The sequence below is a fragment of the Nicotiana tabacum genome, chromosome 16 (assembly GCF_000715075.1).
Source record: "Nicotiana tabacum cultivar K326 chromosome 16, ASM71507v2, whole genome shotgun sequence".
In the NCBI taxonomy this organism is placed as follows: Eukaryota; Viridiplantae; Streptophyta; class Magnoliopsida; order Solanales; family Solanaceae; genus Nicotiana; species Nicotiana tabacum.
Genome location: NC_134095.1, coordinates 89,834,663 through 89,854,449, shown reverse-complemented (window position 1 = coordinate 89,854,449; position 19,787 = coordinate 89,834,663). Strand labels below are relative to the sequence as shown.

At 35.6% G+C, this 19,787-nt stretch overlaps 1 protein-coding gene across 1 annotated transcript; it reads right to left on the bottom strand.

Annotated features, from left to right (window-relative positions):
* Positions 1 to 1,907: 1,907 nt before the first annotated feature.
* On the bottom strand, positions 1,908 to 17,557 carry LOC107771070 (uncharacterized). Its single transcript, XM_016590394.2, has 11 exons — positions 16,969 to 17,557; positions 13,445 to 13,845; positions 12,491 to 12,568; positions 11,856 to 11,958; positions 11,035 to 11,123; positions 9,094 to 9,205; positions 7,223 to 7,276; positions 7,088 to 7,136; positions 4,382 to 4,482; positions 2,599 to 2,714; positions 1,908 to 2,516 (listed from the first exon to the last, which is right to left on the bottom strand). Exons 1-11 carry the CDS (start codon positions 17,398 to 17,400, stop codon positions 2,177 to 2,179), a joined length of 1,875 nt encoding a protein of 624 aa, XP_016445880.1. The 5' UTR covers positions 17,401 to 17,557; the 3' UTR covers positions 1,908 to 2,176.
* Between the last annotated feature and the right edge of the window lie 2,230 nt (positions 17,558 to 19,787).

Here is a 19,787-nt window from a genome sequence, read left to right as displayed (position 1 = left end):
TAAATCACGTTAATATTTCAAACATTATGTCACATAAATCAAAAAAGGAAATATTTATATATTACAAAATCTTAATGAATTTTGAAGTCTTAAATATTAGGACTCTTTTAAGTAGTTCAAATAAGGTTAGATTTAATAAATAAAATTTTAGTTGATTTAAGAATCCTAAATATTAGGTAAATAATCAATTTACTATTTTGTCTAGTGCGAAATTTATTTTTAAAGGGTAAAAAAGGCGAATAACATTTCAATAGGGGCTTCGTGCTTTTAATATAGTATAGATATAGATATATATACATACTTGAAATATTTTTTGTCCTAATTACCCTCCTGAACTTACCGGTTTAGTAGCTTTAGCTCCCTTAAATGCTGACATGGCAAAGAGAGGAGATACACTCTCTTTTAGGCACATGAGAGTGATGAGAAAAATCAGGCTTCAACTAGGATATTTTTCAACCGTTAATTTTCACAGTCATATACAACCGTGTATTTTCTTACTTTTTCTTAATATACCACATAGATCTTACCTTAATTTATAATTTTTAATTTCTGTTTTCCGGTGCAATGGCAACATTTTATTGTCTTTTTTTTTACTTCAAATATGTAAAAAAAAGACTAGACTAAATCAATTATTTTTAACGAGATAAAAGTATTTTGCCAAAATAACTTCTTTAGATGCAAGATATTTTAAGTATTTAATTTTTTTTCTACGCCAACTGTATAAAAAGTTGGCTAAAGTTTCATTATTCTAACCAGATAAATATATTGTAGCTAAAATAATAGAGCTCAAAGCCTCAAACTATTAATTTATTTTATTTCTTATTTAAATGCAACGACTTTTTGGTCCCTAGTATATACATTTTCCCCCATGGAATCTATATAAAGATGGCTAGAACTCCATTGTTTTAGTCAAATACTTTATTTTTAGCTAAAATAATGGATTTCAACTTTGTATTTTTGTTTTTCATCTTTCGATGCGATGACGATTTGTTTCAACTGCGTATTTCATTTATTTTTCTGAGCCAAATATGTAAAAAGAAAAAAAAATGTTGGGTGAAACTCCAGCATGTTTAACTAAATAAAAGAATAACTAATAATGAAGTTCCAAACATAATTCTTACAAATTTGGCTGGAAACAATGATTTAAAAAGATTAATGAATTTGAAAAGGTAAGAACATATATTTTATTATTAAAAAAATATCATGTGGCCAAAAAATATCCGCGTGACAGCGAGTGTATCACACCTCCTCGGGCTGAGGTCGTCCAGGGCAGTAATAAAGACCAGAACTAATTTAGATTTGCACAAAAAAATGTATCTAATTCAAGAGGGTCCCGATATATTATGCCTACAAATAAATATAAATATTGTTACAGTCCATGATACAAATATGCACTTCTGAATCTTCCATTTTCTTCTAAAGAAGCAGCAACAGCAATTGTCTTTGAAGTTTGTCAGCACTGGCTACAACCTACAAGTTATATTCTTTGAAAAAATTGAATATAGCTTAAATAGCAGGGTGAAAACTGGCCACCCCATCAAATTTTACCCGCAATTGGTAAAGACTTTGACCTCGAATTGAATTGGGCTCACACTTTTCAACTGGTTTTTATGCTTTCTCGCCATTCAGTTTATGCATCAGCCATGGCCTCATCTTGCCATTTTTTGGTTTTTAGATAAAGACCGTGTTTTGAGTTTTTAGTTACTGCTTGCTCCTTTTCAATCTACTCTAGAGTTTAGGACTCTAATTGGATCTATAATAACAAGAGAAACTCATAAAAATCTCTCGATGTTCAGACATCCAATCACTTGAAAATAATCTGTAAGAATTTGAAGGCTTCTATTTAATTGAACAGAACTGATTGAGTGAAGGGAAGAAGAGAATGAGGCTACAAATTCTGAACCATATGAGTAAAAGATAAAGTCATATATTCTCTCATCAATGCTTAGATTAATAAAGACTCAAATATTCTGCAAGTTATCAGCTGTACCTCGATGTTTACACATACATCCCTACAACATGTCAAATTGATGGATACACTTGGGATGGACGTTCAAGAAAAAAACATTGAAAAACGGAGTTCCCAGAATATTCTCTTTCAAGTAAAAATATTTAAAGGGCTAATGCAAATTCGAACATCAGAAAAGATCTCTTACTTGAAGCCTGCACATTTCTTCTAGAGGAAGTTCCTTTGGAAAGATCCAGAAGAGAACCTGGAAGTGAGACCCTGAGCCATGTCTGCAGCTTCAAGCTTAACGTTTTGCCTTCCGGCTGTCAAATCCTTTTCACGGTCCCAAGGTTTCCATGGATGATTTCCTTCCCATTCTTCTTTCATTGATTCCTGCTTAGATTTTTTCTTTGATTTGGCCCGCACCGTTTCTTGGTGCTTTTCTACCATAGATTTTGATCTTTTCGCTTTATTGTACTGTTCCACCAGTTCAGCGTCGACACTTGCTCTACTCTTTTCTTGTTCTTTAGAAGCAAGTGCTGAAGCCTCATTAAAGGCTTCCAAATAACTGAAAATGTAAAACAATCAAGCTGAAATATCTAATGTAATATCATATCCAAAAGAATCTGAATGAGAGAAGTTGAACATACTTCATTTTGGCTTTCTGAGCTCGATCTGATGGGGTGTCTGTCCAGGCACTAGTATCACCTCGGCCTTCTTTCGAACTCTTGCTAAAGCTCGTCGTTGATTGCATAGTCACGCCGCCCTACGCAGTTAATCAGTCAAGGAATTCATCATGCAGAGTTTTACGAAGTTAAAAAGGGAAAGAAACACTTCATCAAGGAAGCAGTTTCTCATTCAGAAATTAGCCAAGGATTTCACGTTTTATTTAAGGCAAAATACATACTTTACCCATCGACCTTGTCCCCAAATCCCTCTTACACACCTCTTAAATACGAAAATAATATTATACACCAAAACTTTTAAAGGTGTGTCAATTACACACCACTTCGGTGTTTGACCACATCTGCTCAAAGATTGCTCTTACACGCGCTAATCAGCATCTGACACGTGTCAAATCGAGGGAAAAAAAAAACTGAAAAAAACCTCTGCAACCCCTCCCCCTCCCCCTCTTCATCTTCCTAACCCCATATCTTCTCCATCACCACCATACTACCACAACCCTTCCACCACAAGAACCTTCTTCCATAACTATAGATTCAATTATTTGCCGATTTTTAACAACATCCATCAAATCCTTATACAAATTTCAAATTCAAGCTCAAACTCAAAGCTTCAAACTTGTTAATAGTGTTTTTTGAATTTTATCAAAATTAATTACCTAAGTAAAGTTTTACTCAACAATAATCACGAATTCAAACTAATTTTTTAGGTCATGGAACACCAAAATCAACAAGACCCGATTAATTTTCAAGCTTTTTCAAAAAGTCAATAATGGTGATTTTTACAAAACCCAATAGCTCTTATGCTCTTCTTCTTTTTTTCTTTTCTTCTTGATCGTGGGGTTGGAGAGACGAAACATGAGGGGTAGATAAAACTAGGATGGGGATTGGGGACAAAGACGAACCGGGAGGGTTGGGGGGTGGGGGGAGCGAAAACACTGGGTTTTGGGGTTGGGGAAGAAGACATGGGTTATATTTTTTACTTTAATTTAAAGGAAATAGTTAAAAAAGGGAAAAAAATTTAAAAAAAAAAAGACTTAATTTCGGGTGAATTTTTTAGTTTTCACGCGCCTCTTTTATGTGTAATACACGCGTGTGACACATGGCAAAAGAGGTGTGTAAGTGACACTTTTAAAAGTTTTGGTGTGTAATACTATTCCCGTGTTTAACAAGTGTGTAAGAGGAATTTGAGTACAAGGTCGATGGGTAAAGTATGTATTTTGCCTTTATTTAACTTTTCGACCAGCATTATATATAGTGCATGCTTTTTTGGGGTTTTTTTTTATATAGTGCATGTATATACATATGCACATCATGCATGCAAGAATTTCTACATGTATGCATATATATATATATATATTTTTATTTTTTAAAATTACTCTATCTTATAACTTCGAGGTGGGAATAAAATACTGGCATTCGTATGGAAAAGAAATTGGTGCTTCCATTGAACAAAATCCCCTGAGCCATAGCTTCCCGTTCAATTTGTGTTTGCTTCTATTAGATTCTTGCTTTTCAACAATCAAGCTATGGTGTTGGGTTATTTCATAGTCATATAAGCCATAACGCAAGAAGCATCCTTATATAGGTCCAAAATCTTTCCAATATGCAGTAACGCGAGACAGTAAAAAGCTTATTGAAAGAAGATATGGTTTTCAAATAACAACCCAATATCAAAACATATATGTCATCTATATTATCAATAAATCCCCATCACTCATCAAAATTGATGGAAGAATGAAAACCTTACTTTTCTTTCAGGAGGCAGCGTTGTCATCCATTCATCTCTCTTTGGTGCAGCTTTGACCTCCATCTCTGCTAACAGCAGATCGTCACCTTCCATGGAGATACCTGAAGCAAATAGTTTTCCCGATTAAAAGGAAATTCTCCTCTTCAAATTAAAGGCTGTAAACATATCAAGTCACAACTTTATCCCAAAAAGAAGTACTGAGCCACTATAAATTACTTAGTTGCAGTTTGAAAAAGTAATCATGGTGTTAGAAGTATTCAATGAAAGGGTGACACGGAATTTTTGTTATGAAATTGTTGCATAATTCAATTTGAAAAGAATGAAACTACTCTCTGTCAATTCTTTTCAGCCAACAGAACATTTTGCAAAGAGCCATCTTATTGACAAGTACCATAGCCAATATTAATAGATTTGGAACAAGCCACTGATAATATTGACACTCTTGCATCTCAACATTACTTCATAACTATATTGCTCGGCCATCCATCCAACACGAGGTGTCCTTAAGAGACATCTCAACTAAAAGTGAGGTTCTTATTAATGGAAACAGAATGAGCTTTAAGCATGTAAATCAGGTGGTACATATGCCCCATACACGGGATGCAACATCCCAGAAGAAGCTGCACACTCTCTCCAACCCCCTCCCACCGCAGCAAAAAGAAAGACAGGGAAGTTCTCTGTAAAGGAGGAAAACAAAATTCAATAATGTGTTACAAGAATTGACACCAAAAGTATGACGATAGACTTGCTGGGAATGTTAGTTTAGACAAATCTTCAAGGTAAAATGCTAGTAAGACGAGAATCAGGATATTTAAAGCAGAGGAATATGTTCTCTCAAGTAGAGATATAAATAGTTAACCGACCAAAAGGTGAAAGGACAAGCATGAAAATGAAGCTAAGGGAACTTAATTCAACATTAATTGCATCGACACTATCATCTATATCTCTTCCTAACTCACACGTGCATGCGCTCGTGCTGTCTATATTAAATTGTGTCGGTCTTCTCTACAGTTGAATGCATATCCTTAACAAGAAGCTTACTTGTACAGTACATAGACAATCCAGGACTTCTGAATTGGAAAGATAACATGTCTGAACCTACAGATAGTCTTCTTATGCTTTATTCATCGGCAATGGACTCTCTAGTAACTCAGGTGAGCCGTGAGCTAGACCGTAACCTTCCAAATCTCCTTCAAGGGTGGTGAACGCGACAAAGGCAACAATCACATACCAGGAAAAGAGGAGAACTGGTACTTCAGTTTCACAATAGGTTCTATTACTGGAGTGTAACATATTATACCATTCTGTCAGAAAGACAAACATTTATCTGGTGTATATGAGACCTATCTGCTAATTGTATGTACCATCATTCTGGAAGTTTAAGCTAGAGATGAAACATTTTTAGTATTTGTCTGTAACATGCCACCTCACTTGTGGCCCAAACATGTGGAAGAAGTTTTATTACGACAAGGTAGACCCTTGCTCTACTACTATGTTGATTTTTGTCTATCACCCCATTTAAAAAACTAAAGCTATTCAAGAGAAAGCATTTTCTTTTTTCCTGTATTTAACTACGTCTTTAAAACCACTCATTTGACCCATGCAGTATGTTTAGAGCAATCCCGAGATAAACACCAATTAATAAAGTGTTAGTTGTTAGTAGGGGTGCCAAACGGGCGGGACGGGCCGAAAACGGGTAATACAAAAACGAATAAATTGTCCGATCCGACCCATATTTAATACGGATAAAAAAATGGGTTAACCGGCGGATATCCATATTATCCATGACTTCTTGAATATATTCACTTTTGGGAGAATTCTTATTCTCCCAAACTTGAGAAATCCCCAATTTGAGGCTATACAAATGTAAGAGTTAAACTCATTAGTTATGCATTGGTTATCCATTTTCTTAGTGAATAATATGGTTCTTACTCATATTTGACTCGTTTTAAAAAAGTTCCTTATCCAACCCATTTTTTAATGGATAATATGGGTGGATAATTGTTTTCTTTTATCCATTTTGCCATTGTTAGGGTACTACTTATTTTCACCTCAGAAATCTTGTCCTTAAATGATTTAATAGATTGTTACTTCAAATAACAACTAACATTATTTTGAAACAAGACATACACAAGGTGAGGATAGGCACAAAACTGAAATAAAGAGTATCATCCCAAAAAATTGACTTAATTCTTTGACAGTTCATCTGGTACAAGACCTAGAGGTTATATACAGAGATAACCAGAATTGCTGTCATTTTCAGTAAATTGACCTTTGGCTGCACTTGCTTTGCATCCCTTTTCATCGCACGATGATTACATGATATTTAATGGTAGGAATGAAAATGAATAGCAAAATATACCGACTATGTACTAGCCATATTTGTTCTTTTTCCTTCAGTTTCTTCTTTTTTTGTTTTCGGATAACCAATAAATCCCCAAGGGCCAGTGGATTACAGTTCAGAACTCGGCTGATAATCGGCCAGTCCCTCTACCCTTCTATCTACTTAAATACCATGCTTTTGTTTGTGTAATTCTTAATTTCTTATGCACACTAGAACTTGCCTCCTCCGGCTCAGGGTAGAAATCACATAGGATTAAGCACAAGAGAACTTGAATAGAAAAATTAAGTACAAGTCACATAAAAAATTTGATCAAGTGTAAAATAAAATCAATGATAAACAAAGTTAAAGCAAAAAGGGCTAACCTTGCACACGTCTCCATAGGGCGGCTTCACGCATAGCTTGTAAATCTGCCTACAGAACCAAATCTTCCATTAACAGATTCACAGACAAGAGAGCTTTGAGTTATCTTCATACCACATGGGACACAAAGAATGTACCTTAAGTTCCTCTTGTTCTTCCTTGTGCTTTATTTTATCATCGAACACTTTCCTCTACAAAAGAAAACATCTTTTTGATAAGTCACAAGAAAACAGCATTGGAAAAACCACCAATAAAACATTGCCATGCTGTAAATGTTCCAGAAAATATAGAAAGGTCACAAAATAAGTATAAGGAAATGAAATGGAACAGTGATAAGCTACAGTTAAAGAATGCCTGATGCTAATGCATCAAACGATAGCAAGAAATTTTCAATGTGTTAGTCCTGAGTGGTCATATCCTGCTTATTTTTCATTTGCTATACATTTTGACAATGAATCAGTGAAGTGAGATGAAAGTGAGAAAGTAACAGATACATCTAGCACCGCTGCTCTTAGGAGGAAAACCCTACACCTGATCCCACTGAGCTTCTCTAAGACACTTTTTGACAGTTTCTTGCAAAAGTATGATTTCCTGCCTGAGCATTTTAATTTCTATCGAAAGGTGAGTGCACAAGGCAGTGCCTATTTTGTTCTCTGCAGGAACAAGAAAGCCAAAGAGATTTTAGCTTTCATATGTTGTTTCTTAATTTCCTTCTAAAACCTGAATAGAAGATGAATCCATATTTGCATGTCACTTGTAGATGTAGAAGATTGCATTGCCAAAGTACAAATGCGAAAAACATATAATGGTGTCTTGAGTAGTTAATAATGATTGTATGGATAAAACAAGCAACCCAAGTCATATTTGTTGAGTTTTGACTTTTTAATAAGCTAATTACTCAACCTGTCACATGACTAGATATACGATATGGAACAGAATAAGGTATTGGTAGACTTCATAATCTCTGCTGGTTTGCTTATTAAGTGAAAAAACCATCAAGTTTTGATGATTTTTTCAACTTCCTGAGTAGGTAAAAGGCTTCACTTCTCTATTTCCTAGTTCTTTTCTTTCCCTATTTCATTGTTATTTTTAATAAGTCTTCTTTATTTCATCATTTAAGCAAAAATTTGAGTATAACTCCTAGGTAAAATTATAAGCCAAGAAAGTTATACACTAGTAAATAGATGTGGCACTGCGTATGTCCTTGAGCCGGGGATCTATTGGAAACAACCTCGCTGCCTTCAAGATAGGGGTAAAGTCTGCGTACACACTACACCTCACCAGACCCCACTTGTGGGATTATACTAGGTTTGTTGTTGTTAAACAGAATGTGGCATTGATGTCAACTGCTGAATTTTGACATTCACACCAAAATTCTTGGCACACAGATCAGCTGACACTTAAGAAATTTTCAAATATTAGCGAAAACACAAAAATAAATTTTATTTTATCTGAACCAAATAAATGCATACCAAGAAAACAAGAAAGAAAAACAACACCAAAATAATTGATTCACACAGCATATAGCAAATCCAAATTAGCTATCCTAAATAACACTAAGGCAAATTTGATAAAAAGACAATATGAAATGATGGTCCAACTCAAAATTAACTAAGAGATTCAAAAAGATTCAAAACTTTCACCTTGATGGTGAGGGTTTTGATTCCCTACCATGTAATTCCCTTGTCCATTTCCCCTTCTCCTACCCACTATGTACAATAAATTTTAAAAAAAAAAAAAAGAGAGAACGAAGAGTAAGCAAAAACATTTGGTAAAAAAATATATGGGACTGGCATCTACACAAAAATGACTAGATACCAGTTACCCTAGCTAGCTTAGACAAAATGTCCAACTGATGTCTGATAATAAAAAACAAATGAAAGATATCTGCGCTTAGCCTTAGCTACTTGAAAATAAAACATGGTTTTATGCCAGACACTAAAGAAGCTTCTCCTGGCAGAGCAAAGTTCGTGAGGAATATAAATGATGGCATCATTTAGTTACTCACTTTGTCCGGATCTTGCAAATCTTTAAAGGCTTTGTTCAGCTTGATGAACGCTTGGTGAGCTTCAGGATGAGAGCATTTATCAGGATGCACCATCAGAGACAGCTTCCAGTACCTAAAACATACACCAAATTAACAAATAAATGAGAACAGAGTTTAAAGGTGCATTTATTTAGCAGCATGACAGCAGCAGCTACAAGTTAACAGTCGATTGGTAACTAATCCACATCCGTGGTTCACATGCCAATAGGAGTAGTCTCACCATCAAGACGAGGAAGAAAGAAACAATGCTTCCTCTAATACCAGTTAACAACTTGTGGCTAAAATTCCTCCCTTATTGTGATGGTATAATGTCTCGTGTCACAGCCATATATTAATCATCACAATAGACCATTGTATGAGGGCACAGCTGGATATATAATCCTAAAATAGTATATTAATAAAGTATAAACCGTCCATTCAACCCTCCCCAACCTGAAAATAAATGAAGGCAAAATGCTTTACGAAATCTTAAATGAAAGCAACTTGACTTACCAATGAATCTAAAAGTCACAAACTATTAGATTTTATATAACACGTCATAAATAATCTATAAACAAATATGAAAGCAAACATGTTTGAATATTTCAGTAACCATAACTTTTAACAATTTTCAGAATATACTAAAACTTTATTTTCAAATCATATATTATAAACAATTAATAAAATATAGCTGCGAGGATGGGTGATCTTGGTGGCTGAGAATACGAGGAAGAGGAAGATTATATCTGTCAGTTGGTGCATTATGTATAAATGTTAAGGAGAAGACATGAATCACCTTTTTTTGAACATGCTCCTCTATCTTCTTTATTTTTCTAATCTTTCCCCACCTAAATATCAAGCTTTTTTCTGGGGCAGGGTTCGAACTGCACATCACGTGTTGAGCCTTTACCACTAGACCAAAGCCTTGAGAGCGACGTGAATCACCTTCTTTTACACTGTCGGATAGCATCTAGGTTATGGTGGAAAGTACTGGGATGGTTTGGTCTTCAATGAGTGATGTCAAGCTCGGTTAAAGAAGCAATGTTCCATTGGACCTTCAGAAGTTGGAAAAGAGGACACAAAGCATGGGATATTCCTCCACTTGCACTTATGTGGACCATTTGGAGAGAGAACCAAAAAGGCTTTTGAGGGAATAGAGGAGGACTTTGTACAGTTGACTCCACCCATGAGATCTCCATAAGAATAGAAGATCGGATGTTGTTGGTAGAAAATCATATTTTTATGCAAGATTTTTATACTTTTTACTTTTCGGTATACTTCTTGTATAAGGGCAATTATGCCCTTTTTAAATTAAATTTGACCGCCTTATAAAAAACTAAGCAAAGAAGTTATTTCCGTATTGGACATCATATCTATGCCCAACATATGCAACTTGAATTTAACATTCAGTGACGACATTCAGAAGTGTAACTTAATGTGTGTGTGTGTTTTCCTTCTTTTTTTTTATTAGTAGAGGTTTAAGTTAATATTCAAAGTATTTGCATAGTGACTCGTTATATTCCGTATTTATATAGTGAGTTAAATTAGCTAGTGATGCAAAATATCAATTATGGACTTCAATATTCAGTTTTCATCAAGATCAATACTGTGCAAGGCCAAAAGACCAATGCACCTCAGTTGTCACTCATTACTTGTAAGAAAGCAACATATAACAGGCCCGTCAGGAAGCATCCCCACTGACTCTTCAGGTTTAAAATTTCAATCAAGCATGATTTAGAAGAAAAAGGAAAGTCTTCCGCAGCTTAGCCATCCGCCAGACCAAGTTTGAGAAATTGAACGGTGAGCAGACAAAAAACTTCTTAACTAAGAAAATAATAACTTCAGGGGATCAAAACTACAGATACTAATCTAATCCATAAAGAAAAAAGGTTTTAGCACTCCACGAACAATCAATCAAATTACCTTTTCTTTATGTTATCACCCAACATATTTCTGTTCACACCCAAAACATCATATAAGTTGTCTGCCTCTGCTCCCATGATTCTTGTAACCTGACCAGGTATAAGAAATAATAATACGCAATTGTCCAGATTGTCGACTAAGAGTTACATAGAAAAGAAAATTCTCAACTCACATTTACCAAAAATATCAAACATGAACATAAGCCAAACCCAGACCCACAACTGCAGTGCAAAAATTGTGACGAAGGTATATATAGAAGTTGACAACAGAACAAAGACATAAAGGATGCGAAAAGGAAGAGTCGAAGACCCAGAGAGATTGGGAAGTGTCTACGAGAATATAGGATACACGGTTACACTACTTTTAGTGTTCAAATTTCTGAAATTGTACCGAGAAATCGATCGATCAAGAGAGAGAGCAACCAACCAACAGACAAACCAAAAAGGGCTACTTATTAAAAAAAGAAAGAACGAATTACAAATTCCACCCCTGCCAAAAGAAAATACAAATTACAGTACCATATCAACACTACATGGTGGATTCTTCTTTATTTGAAGGTGCATACTGGTGTTGGTTAATGGTATCTGTAAATCTAGAGGGTTAGTTCCATTTGGTTTCCTTAAATTAAAAAGTCCGTCAAGTAAACTAATACAACTGGAATACTTTGTTTGAACAGTGTTTACCAAATCAAAATTTCAAGTGTAGTGAAGTCAGATTGAAGGTACTAAGAAACTTTTAGACCCAGGTATGATTATTCAGGGGAAATCTATGTAGATACAACTGATAGGCTGATAGGAAAGAGAAGAGAATGCAGGAAGAACCTCTTCAAAACGCTCGGCCTCATTTGCTGATTCTACCTCAGTCACCAAAGCAGGAGGTGGAGGTCCCACAAACAATTCAGTATCTTCTTCCAACTCAACATCCCTGGAAACATTAGCCAGAGACATTTAATGCAGTTCACTATAGGCTGGTATACCATACATGACAACCTAAACTGTTATTTGAAGCTTCTTAAGTGTGGAATGGATAATATAATTGACTGAAAGCCAGTACTTATGGGGGAGAGAGAGAGAGGGAGAGAGAGAGAGAGGGAGAGAGAGGGAGAGAGAAGCACGGGTAAAATTACAAAGAGAGGCTGGTCAAATCGTGAGTTCATCACGAAGCTCATAGTAATCTTTGTATTATGTGTCAAAAACAATCTGTTTTTCCATGTCTGAACTGAAAACTTTCAGAAGGAAGTAAATGCACCCAATGTGAAGCATCTTCATCACTACTGTAGAACGGTCTAGTTGATTAGCTTAAGGGAGGAATCAAATTATCTACTTCATTAAGCGCAATGCCAATACAGTTAAAGTAGCTCTTCATCAATACCGATAGGGATAGCCAGTCTTGAAATCCAAGTCCACGAGTACATATCTGAGTGGGGGAATAAATTGTAATGTAGATAGAGGATTACCTCAGCTCAGCTTGTGCTTCTGTCAATTTAGCTGCAGCAGCAAGTAATTCTGCAGAAGGCATTGCGGGGCCAATAACCCTGCACAAGCACAAAGGAGATAAAATAAACATGAAGACGACATCGGATTAGGATGAGGTCATAAAAGAAGAAATCAGAAAATATAGTGAAGAAACCACCATATTCAACAATCACTACATTTTATTTTCCCAGGTAAAAGAAGGAAAACAGTAATCCCTTTTTTTTTTTGGGGGGGGGGGGGAGGTTCAAGAAGGAAAAGGATGCTTTACAGATTAGAAACTGTCAAAAAAAAAAGGAAGGACTCCTTTTATCAATAAAGACTTCACAAAAAGAAGGTACTGATGTTACAAAGTAATGCTTAGTCAGTCTGAAGAATTTGCCCAAGATGAGTACTGGTGTCATTCATGTGTTTTATAACTGATCGAAACACTTGTTTCCTACCAATTTTGATGACCAAAAACACTACCCATTTGCAATTAATACCCCTTATAAGAAATTGCTTGGTCCCTAATGTCTTCAATAATCATTAAAGAGAGACGTTGAAGGCCCTTCTCTTTTATACTCTTGTCATTTGCCTAAAGAACATTCATTCCCTAGCATTCTTGAAATTTCTAGGTGAAATGCTTCCTTGCTCAGTTCTCGTTATAGGATCGCCCAACAAAGTCCTCTTTCTTTTATATTGTCTCATATTCTACGTCATACTCTGAATCCTCCTCTTCCTTGATAGTTCTCTCATCGTCATTTCCACTTAAAAATTTGCTGCCCTTTGTGAGTTACTAATTCTAATTTTTCTTGATCTCGATCCCCCTTGTCCTTCATGTTCAATGTTCCTTTTATGTAAAGCAAAAACAGCCAGGGGATGTTAGCATGCTAGTATGATCAACCATAACATGATGCTGAGAGGTTAAATAGAGCAGGAGGGTGAGATCAACATACCTCCTTTTTGGGCCGGTACCTTCTTTGGCAGGCAAACTTAAATTAGCATCATAAGCGTTAGCATTATCATTTGGCAAACTCAAATTAACATTATGAGCACTAGCTTCTTCATTTGGCAAACTCATATTGGCATTATAACTTTCTTGTCCGCCTCCTGAATCCCATGGCTTCGAGTGCTCATCATTCTGACAAAACTCCTGACTTTTAAGTTGCATTTGGGAGCGGATTAAGGGTCCTATAGTCTCCAAAGTAGGAGATGCTTTTGATGGTAGTAGAAAGACATGATCGCCGCTTTCCTTAAGGTTTAAGGACAGGAACAGCTTTTGCAGACGCTTGACCAACAATTTTTCAGATAAACCCCTTATATCTACAGCTTGTCCATCATCAATCATTTGTAGAAGCTGCATAGAATTTTTCAGAAGACGTTAGCTGAATTTGCCTACATATGAGAACAAGAACTTTTTAAGCATGTTCATGCTCATAGTGAATATGTCAAATATTAGCTAGAAGACGAATTTATTATGATTTAAAATCCTAGAATACCATGTTAGCACTAATGAACGACCAAATCGATTAGTAGCTTATGGACACAAGTTTTTTTGGATATGGTATTAACTTTATCAATAAATCTCCCATATACAAGAAATATACCAAAAAGTAAGAGAATCTACAACATAATGTGATTCTCTATGAACGACACCCAATCTTCTGTACACATTGAATGCTAGCGGACAAAAGCAGGGGCAGAGCTAAGCTGAAGAAAGGAGGTTCAATTGAATCCCCTTCATTGATAAACTGCACTGTACAAATAGAACATAATCAAAATTGTTGCTATATTTAAATTGTTGAATCCCCTTGACCTAGTATAGTGGCAAAGAAGGTTAAAAAATTGATTAAAGTTCAAATCCCAGGTGCAACATTCTTAGCATTCTTTTGAATCCCCGCCCCACCACTGGACACAAGCATCCCTTATGTATATCTACAAAACCAAACAGCTCATTTCTTTACTCACTAATACAAGGTAGAAAAGGATTTCTTTTGATGGAAACTAGGGTACTGCAGGGGGGAATTTTTTTTTTTTTTTAATGAAGTAAGATGTTGGATTAAAATAGGGCATCAGGAAGATGCAAATACCAGAAAGTAAAGTCACAAAAGAAGTCATAGCTGTTAAGCTCACAAAAATAGATAATGTTAGCTCACTAGGGGCTTCCTATACAAAAGATAAGGAGCTAACAAAATCAAGGAATTGAACTGGGCAATTTAAACTACGGATAGAATATTCTGGAAGGAAACAGATGTTGGTTCTCTATTGATTAATTCACTTTGTAAGGTCCTTCTAGTTCTCGTAATAACGCATTGTTGCATATAATGCAGCCTTTTCTTGGCAGATCAATTGGAAAAATAACTCATCGCTAAAAGTCAGAATTCTGGCTCCAAAGCTCCTACATGACCTAATTTTCATCAACAATAACAATAACAATAAAACAGTGAAATCCCATAAGTGGAGTCCGGAGAGGGTAAGTGTACGCAGACCTTACCCCCACCTTATGACGGTAGAGAGGTTATTTCCGAAGGACACTCGGCTCAAGAGAAGCAAAAATGACGCAATAAACAAACAGTAGCAACAATAAGGTAATAAGACACGTAAGCAAATGATGCAAGGTGCAATAACAAAGATCTAAGAATACAACATTGTACGAATAGAGTCAATCCTGCTGGAAATAATGACACACCATGTAATAGCAAAGGGCTAGGAATAGGAAAATACAAGACTAGTACTAAAACTACTGAAAAGACTAGACGAAATTCTAGACTGCTATCAACCCACAACCCTAACCCTCGACCTCCACACCTTCCTCTCGAGGGTCATATCTTCGGTAAGCTGCAGTAGCACCATGTCCTGCCTAATCACCTCACCCCAATACTTCGTAGGCCTCCCTCTACCCCTCCTCTAACCCCCATGGTCAACCTCTCACATCCTAACCGGGGGAATCAGGGTCTCTCCTCTTCACATGTCCGAACCATCTCAGCCTCCATTCCCGCAACTTATCTTCTACAGGAGTCACGTCCACCTTGTCCCTAATATACTCATTCCTAATCTTATCTTTCCTGGTATGCCCACACATCCATCTCAACATCCTTATTTCCTTCACGGCAACTTCTAGACATGAGATTTCTTGACTGGTCAACACTCGGCTCCATACAACATGAGCGGTCTAACTACCGCTTTATAGAACATGACCTAATTTTCAATAACCGAAAAATCTCCAAGGGGTAGTGGCGCACGGTTCGAAGCTCGGTGGATAATGACCTGCCCTTTCTACCTTCTCTACGTAGATACCAGGGTTTAGTTAGCTGCGGGATTCGAACCCGTGACATGCGCCTAACTCTAACATCAAGTGTTGTGATCTTACCACTAGAACAAAGCCCAGGGAGCTTCTACATGACCAAATCGGAGAGTAAAGAGGTAGAAATCTGCTCCAACCTTTGTCAGAAGACAGGAGAATATACAAATAGGTTTTCAAACTGTGAAACTGCTTAACTATGGACACTGTTTGCACTTTACTTAACATGGACTCTCTAATTCCCTAATACTGAAGGTATGTTAGTAGCTAGATTTGGTACAAGACTTAACACCACTATCCAGCTAAATTTAGAATGTGATAACTACTATCATGAAGATAAAGAAAAGGCCAGCTCCTAAATGAAATTCCAGCAAGTGCAAAGGGAGTTGTTCTGACTTTGTATTTCATCTTATGAATTTTGGTAAGGATTTGGTTAACAACTTCTCATACTTTGTGTTCCCTGCAACTTCTTGGTGCCTGTTTAACACAATGCCTTTAAAAAAAAAAGGAGTTCCATCCAACCATCTTATCCAACTCCATCAATTAAATTAACATTTCCGGTGAACTATCTTCTGATAATGAAATTGCAAAAAAAATCTGAATGGGAATTTTCAAGTGCATGGAACTTTTAAAATAACAAGGAAAAATTCTTGTACAAAAAATTAATGAATTAATACAAAAAAATGATTATCTGTCCCGTGATTTATACAATACTTCTCCATCTTGGGACTCTCCAAAACGTTCAAGACATTTTTTTTTACAACTTTCAAAAGTCCAAATGTAATGACTATTTAAGTTTGAACTTTGATGTTGATATTTTCTCTATTATACTAATTTTTACTATTACATTATTTTCTTCCACTATCACTAATATTACACTTCCTTTGTCTCATTTAACTCTGATCCAAAAAGAATGACACATTACATATGTATATATTTAAAAACAATTTAACTTTACACTTTTCATTTTTCAGAGATGATTTATATACACACAAATTTCTATGCCGCGTTTTAGACCACAAGTTTCCAAAGCTTTTTTTTCTTACTTAACCTCGTGCTTAGTCAAATACCATCACAGAATCAAGACGGATGAACAATAACAGTCGTAACAAAAACGACGTCAACAACAACAACACAATTAGCTAGCTAATTACAAAAAGAATAATCAAAATGTAGTACCTGTTCTAAATCACCAGCTACAGTAGGAAACTCCTGCAATATACCTTTCACCACATCCTCCGGCCTTTCCCTAAGCGTCTCGGACGGGGAATCATCAGAGTCCGACCCGGAAACAGAGTCCGACTCATCAGAATCCGGATACTTCCTCTTCCCCTCTCGTTTTGATCTCCTATTGCTGCTGCTGCCTCTATGCTTCCGCTTCTTCCTATGCTTCTTCTCTCTCTTCTTCCTCTCTCTATGCTTATCGCTCCTCGAGGAGCTTCTCCGACTCCTTTCCTCCTCGCGACGACGCCGTTTGTGCCGACGCTTGCGTCGGTTTTCATCGTCGGAAGAGCTGTCAGTTTCATCGTCTGACTCGGAAGACGATTGTGACGAAGAAGTGGCTGATTCTTCTAGTTTGTGCTTCTTTTTCCTGCTCGAATGCTCTCCCATGGTGATTCTTCTGGTTTTGATGGAGAAATTATTGATTGCAGGCTCTTATTCTTCACGGTTGCTGTTTTGGGGACTCAATTTGCCAATTTAAATGAAGAATTAATCTGTAGGCTCGCTCAACTGTCTAAACTAAAAATAAATAGTATACAAAAAATATAGCATATGAATAATTCATCTAAAATATATCTATAATTCTATCTATCTATATATTATATTTAAAAGCACAAAATCTAAAATACTCATTGACCTTTTTAACCTTTTATATTTAAATTTTATATTGAACAAAATTATAATTTATGTTACTTTCCTAATATTTAGGAATTTAGAATCAACTAAAATTTATTATTAAATCTTTTCTTATTAAACTAGGTAGAAGTCCTAATATTTAGAACTTTAAATTTGATATTACACCTTACATAAATTATACTAATTCAAAATAGATTCATATATGCAACATTTAGGATGCTTAACGTGATAAGCATCGTTTGCTAGATCATCACCTTTGAGAAAAAAAATCTTATTGTAATTATACAAAATAATTTATATATGTGCAATTAAGCCCCCAAAATAATCCATTCATATGCATTAATATTTTGTGTTATTTTAAAATTCTTTTAAGAATTGCAATAAAAGTATAGCTAATTAATTCTGTTTGTGTCTCCTCAAATAGATTTGAGAATAACTTTTCAAAAATATCTTTAGAAAAACTTTTAAATTTTTAAGGGCTATGTGTTCTTGCCAAAACTTTTAAAAAAACATAATAACTTGTGAAATTAAATTGATAAAATTATGACATTAGAATAAAGTTTAAACTGAATTTGAGACAAAGTCTCTTCCTTTATTAAGTTAGTTATATATGATCAATATTCATTAATTTTAGGAGCTTCTATTTTTATTAGTTAGAATGGCTTCCTAGCCACTTAGACTTGTAGGGCGTTTGAAAAGTGAACATGAACTTTGGACTTTCTCATTTGAACATTCGAACTTGACGGAATAAGTACTAATAAATATATTCAGTAGTGCGTTTATATCAATTGTGCTGACATGTACAACACGTCATATACTAGATTATTTATTACTTGACATATGTTATTTGTGGGTCCTATTTTTAAATACTAAATAAACAAAAAAGAAGTTATAAATTAAAAAAAAAAAAAAGAGAAATAGACCTGACACTTCTCTCTGTTCACCCACCTCTCCATTCTTCGATGTTCACCCACCTTCATTCCTTTCCTTATTTTTATTCTTCTTCTTTCTCTTTTTCTTTAGTGTTATTTCTCTCTCTTATTTCCAGATCAAATTCACAACACCACTATGTTCATGGTTAAACAAGAAAAATAAATTTAATTTTGGAATTTCAGGAAAAAAATCAATAGGAATCCATGGTTTTGAAACAATGGAGGTCGCCCAATACTATTGATAGGGTTTTTTTAGACCATCAGTGGTTTAGAGTGGTGAATGCTTTTTGACCACCAGAAAACTCCAATCGCCTAAAATGGCTCGATTCTAAGGAACCAAACTCTATTCTCTTTATTTGTCTCAGAAGTTTATCGCGCTTGCCAATATCACAGATGATAGAAGTTGGATTTGGATGTAACGACCCGACCGGTCATTTTGAGCTCTAGCACGTTATTTGGCGGTTTGAGGCCATGAGCAGCTTCACTTTAGGTATTATGACTTGTACGCATGGTCGGAATTGAATTTTGAGAAGTTCGGAGTTATTTTGAAAAGAAAATTCTCACATCGGAAGCTTTAAGTTGGAAGAATTGACTAAGATTAGATTTTTGAGTAAACGACCTCGAAATCAGGATTTGGAGGTTCAATAGATTTGTGTGATGATTTTGGACTTGGGCTTATATCTGGATCGGGTTTTGGATGACCCGGGAGCATTTCGGCGCCTATTGTGGAATTTAGCATTTCGGAAGAATTTCATAAATTTGGGTTGATGTGAAGGTCATCTTGTGATTAAAACCAAATTCTGTGTTCTGAAGCCTTAAAACCTCATTTTATCCCTCCTCAATTTGCGTGCACAGTCCGACCGTGTATCCGAAAAGTTTTTATGTTGAAAGTTGATAAAAATAAAGATTTTTGCTTAAAACCCTCATTTGAGTTGACTTCAGTCAACATTTTTTAATGTGATGACCCAAAAAGTCATCACTTGTTTTAAAAATAAATTCTGCGTTTCAAGGCCTTAAAACCTCTTTCAGCATCACCTCGATTTGCGTGCACAATCCGGACACGTGGCCGAGAAGCCATTATGTGTAATCTGTGAAAAATGATGAATTTTGACTTTAAAATGGATTTAAGTTGACTTCGGTCAATATTTTGGGTAACGGACCCGGACCCGTGATTTGACAGTCCCGGAGGGTCCGTAGGAAAATATGGGA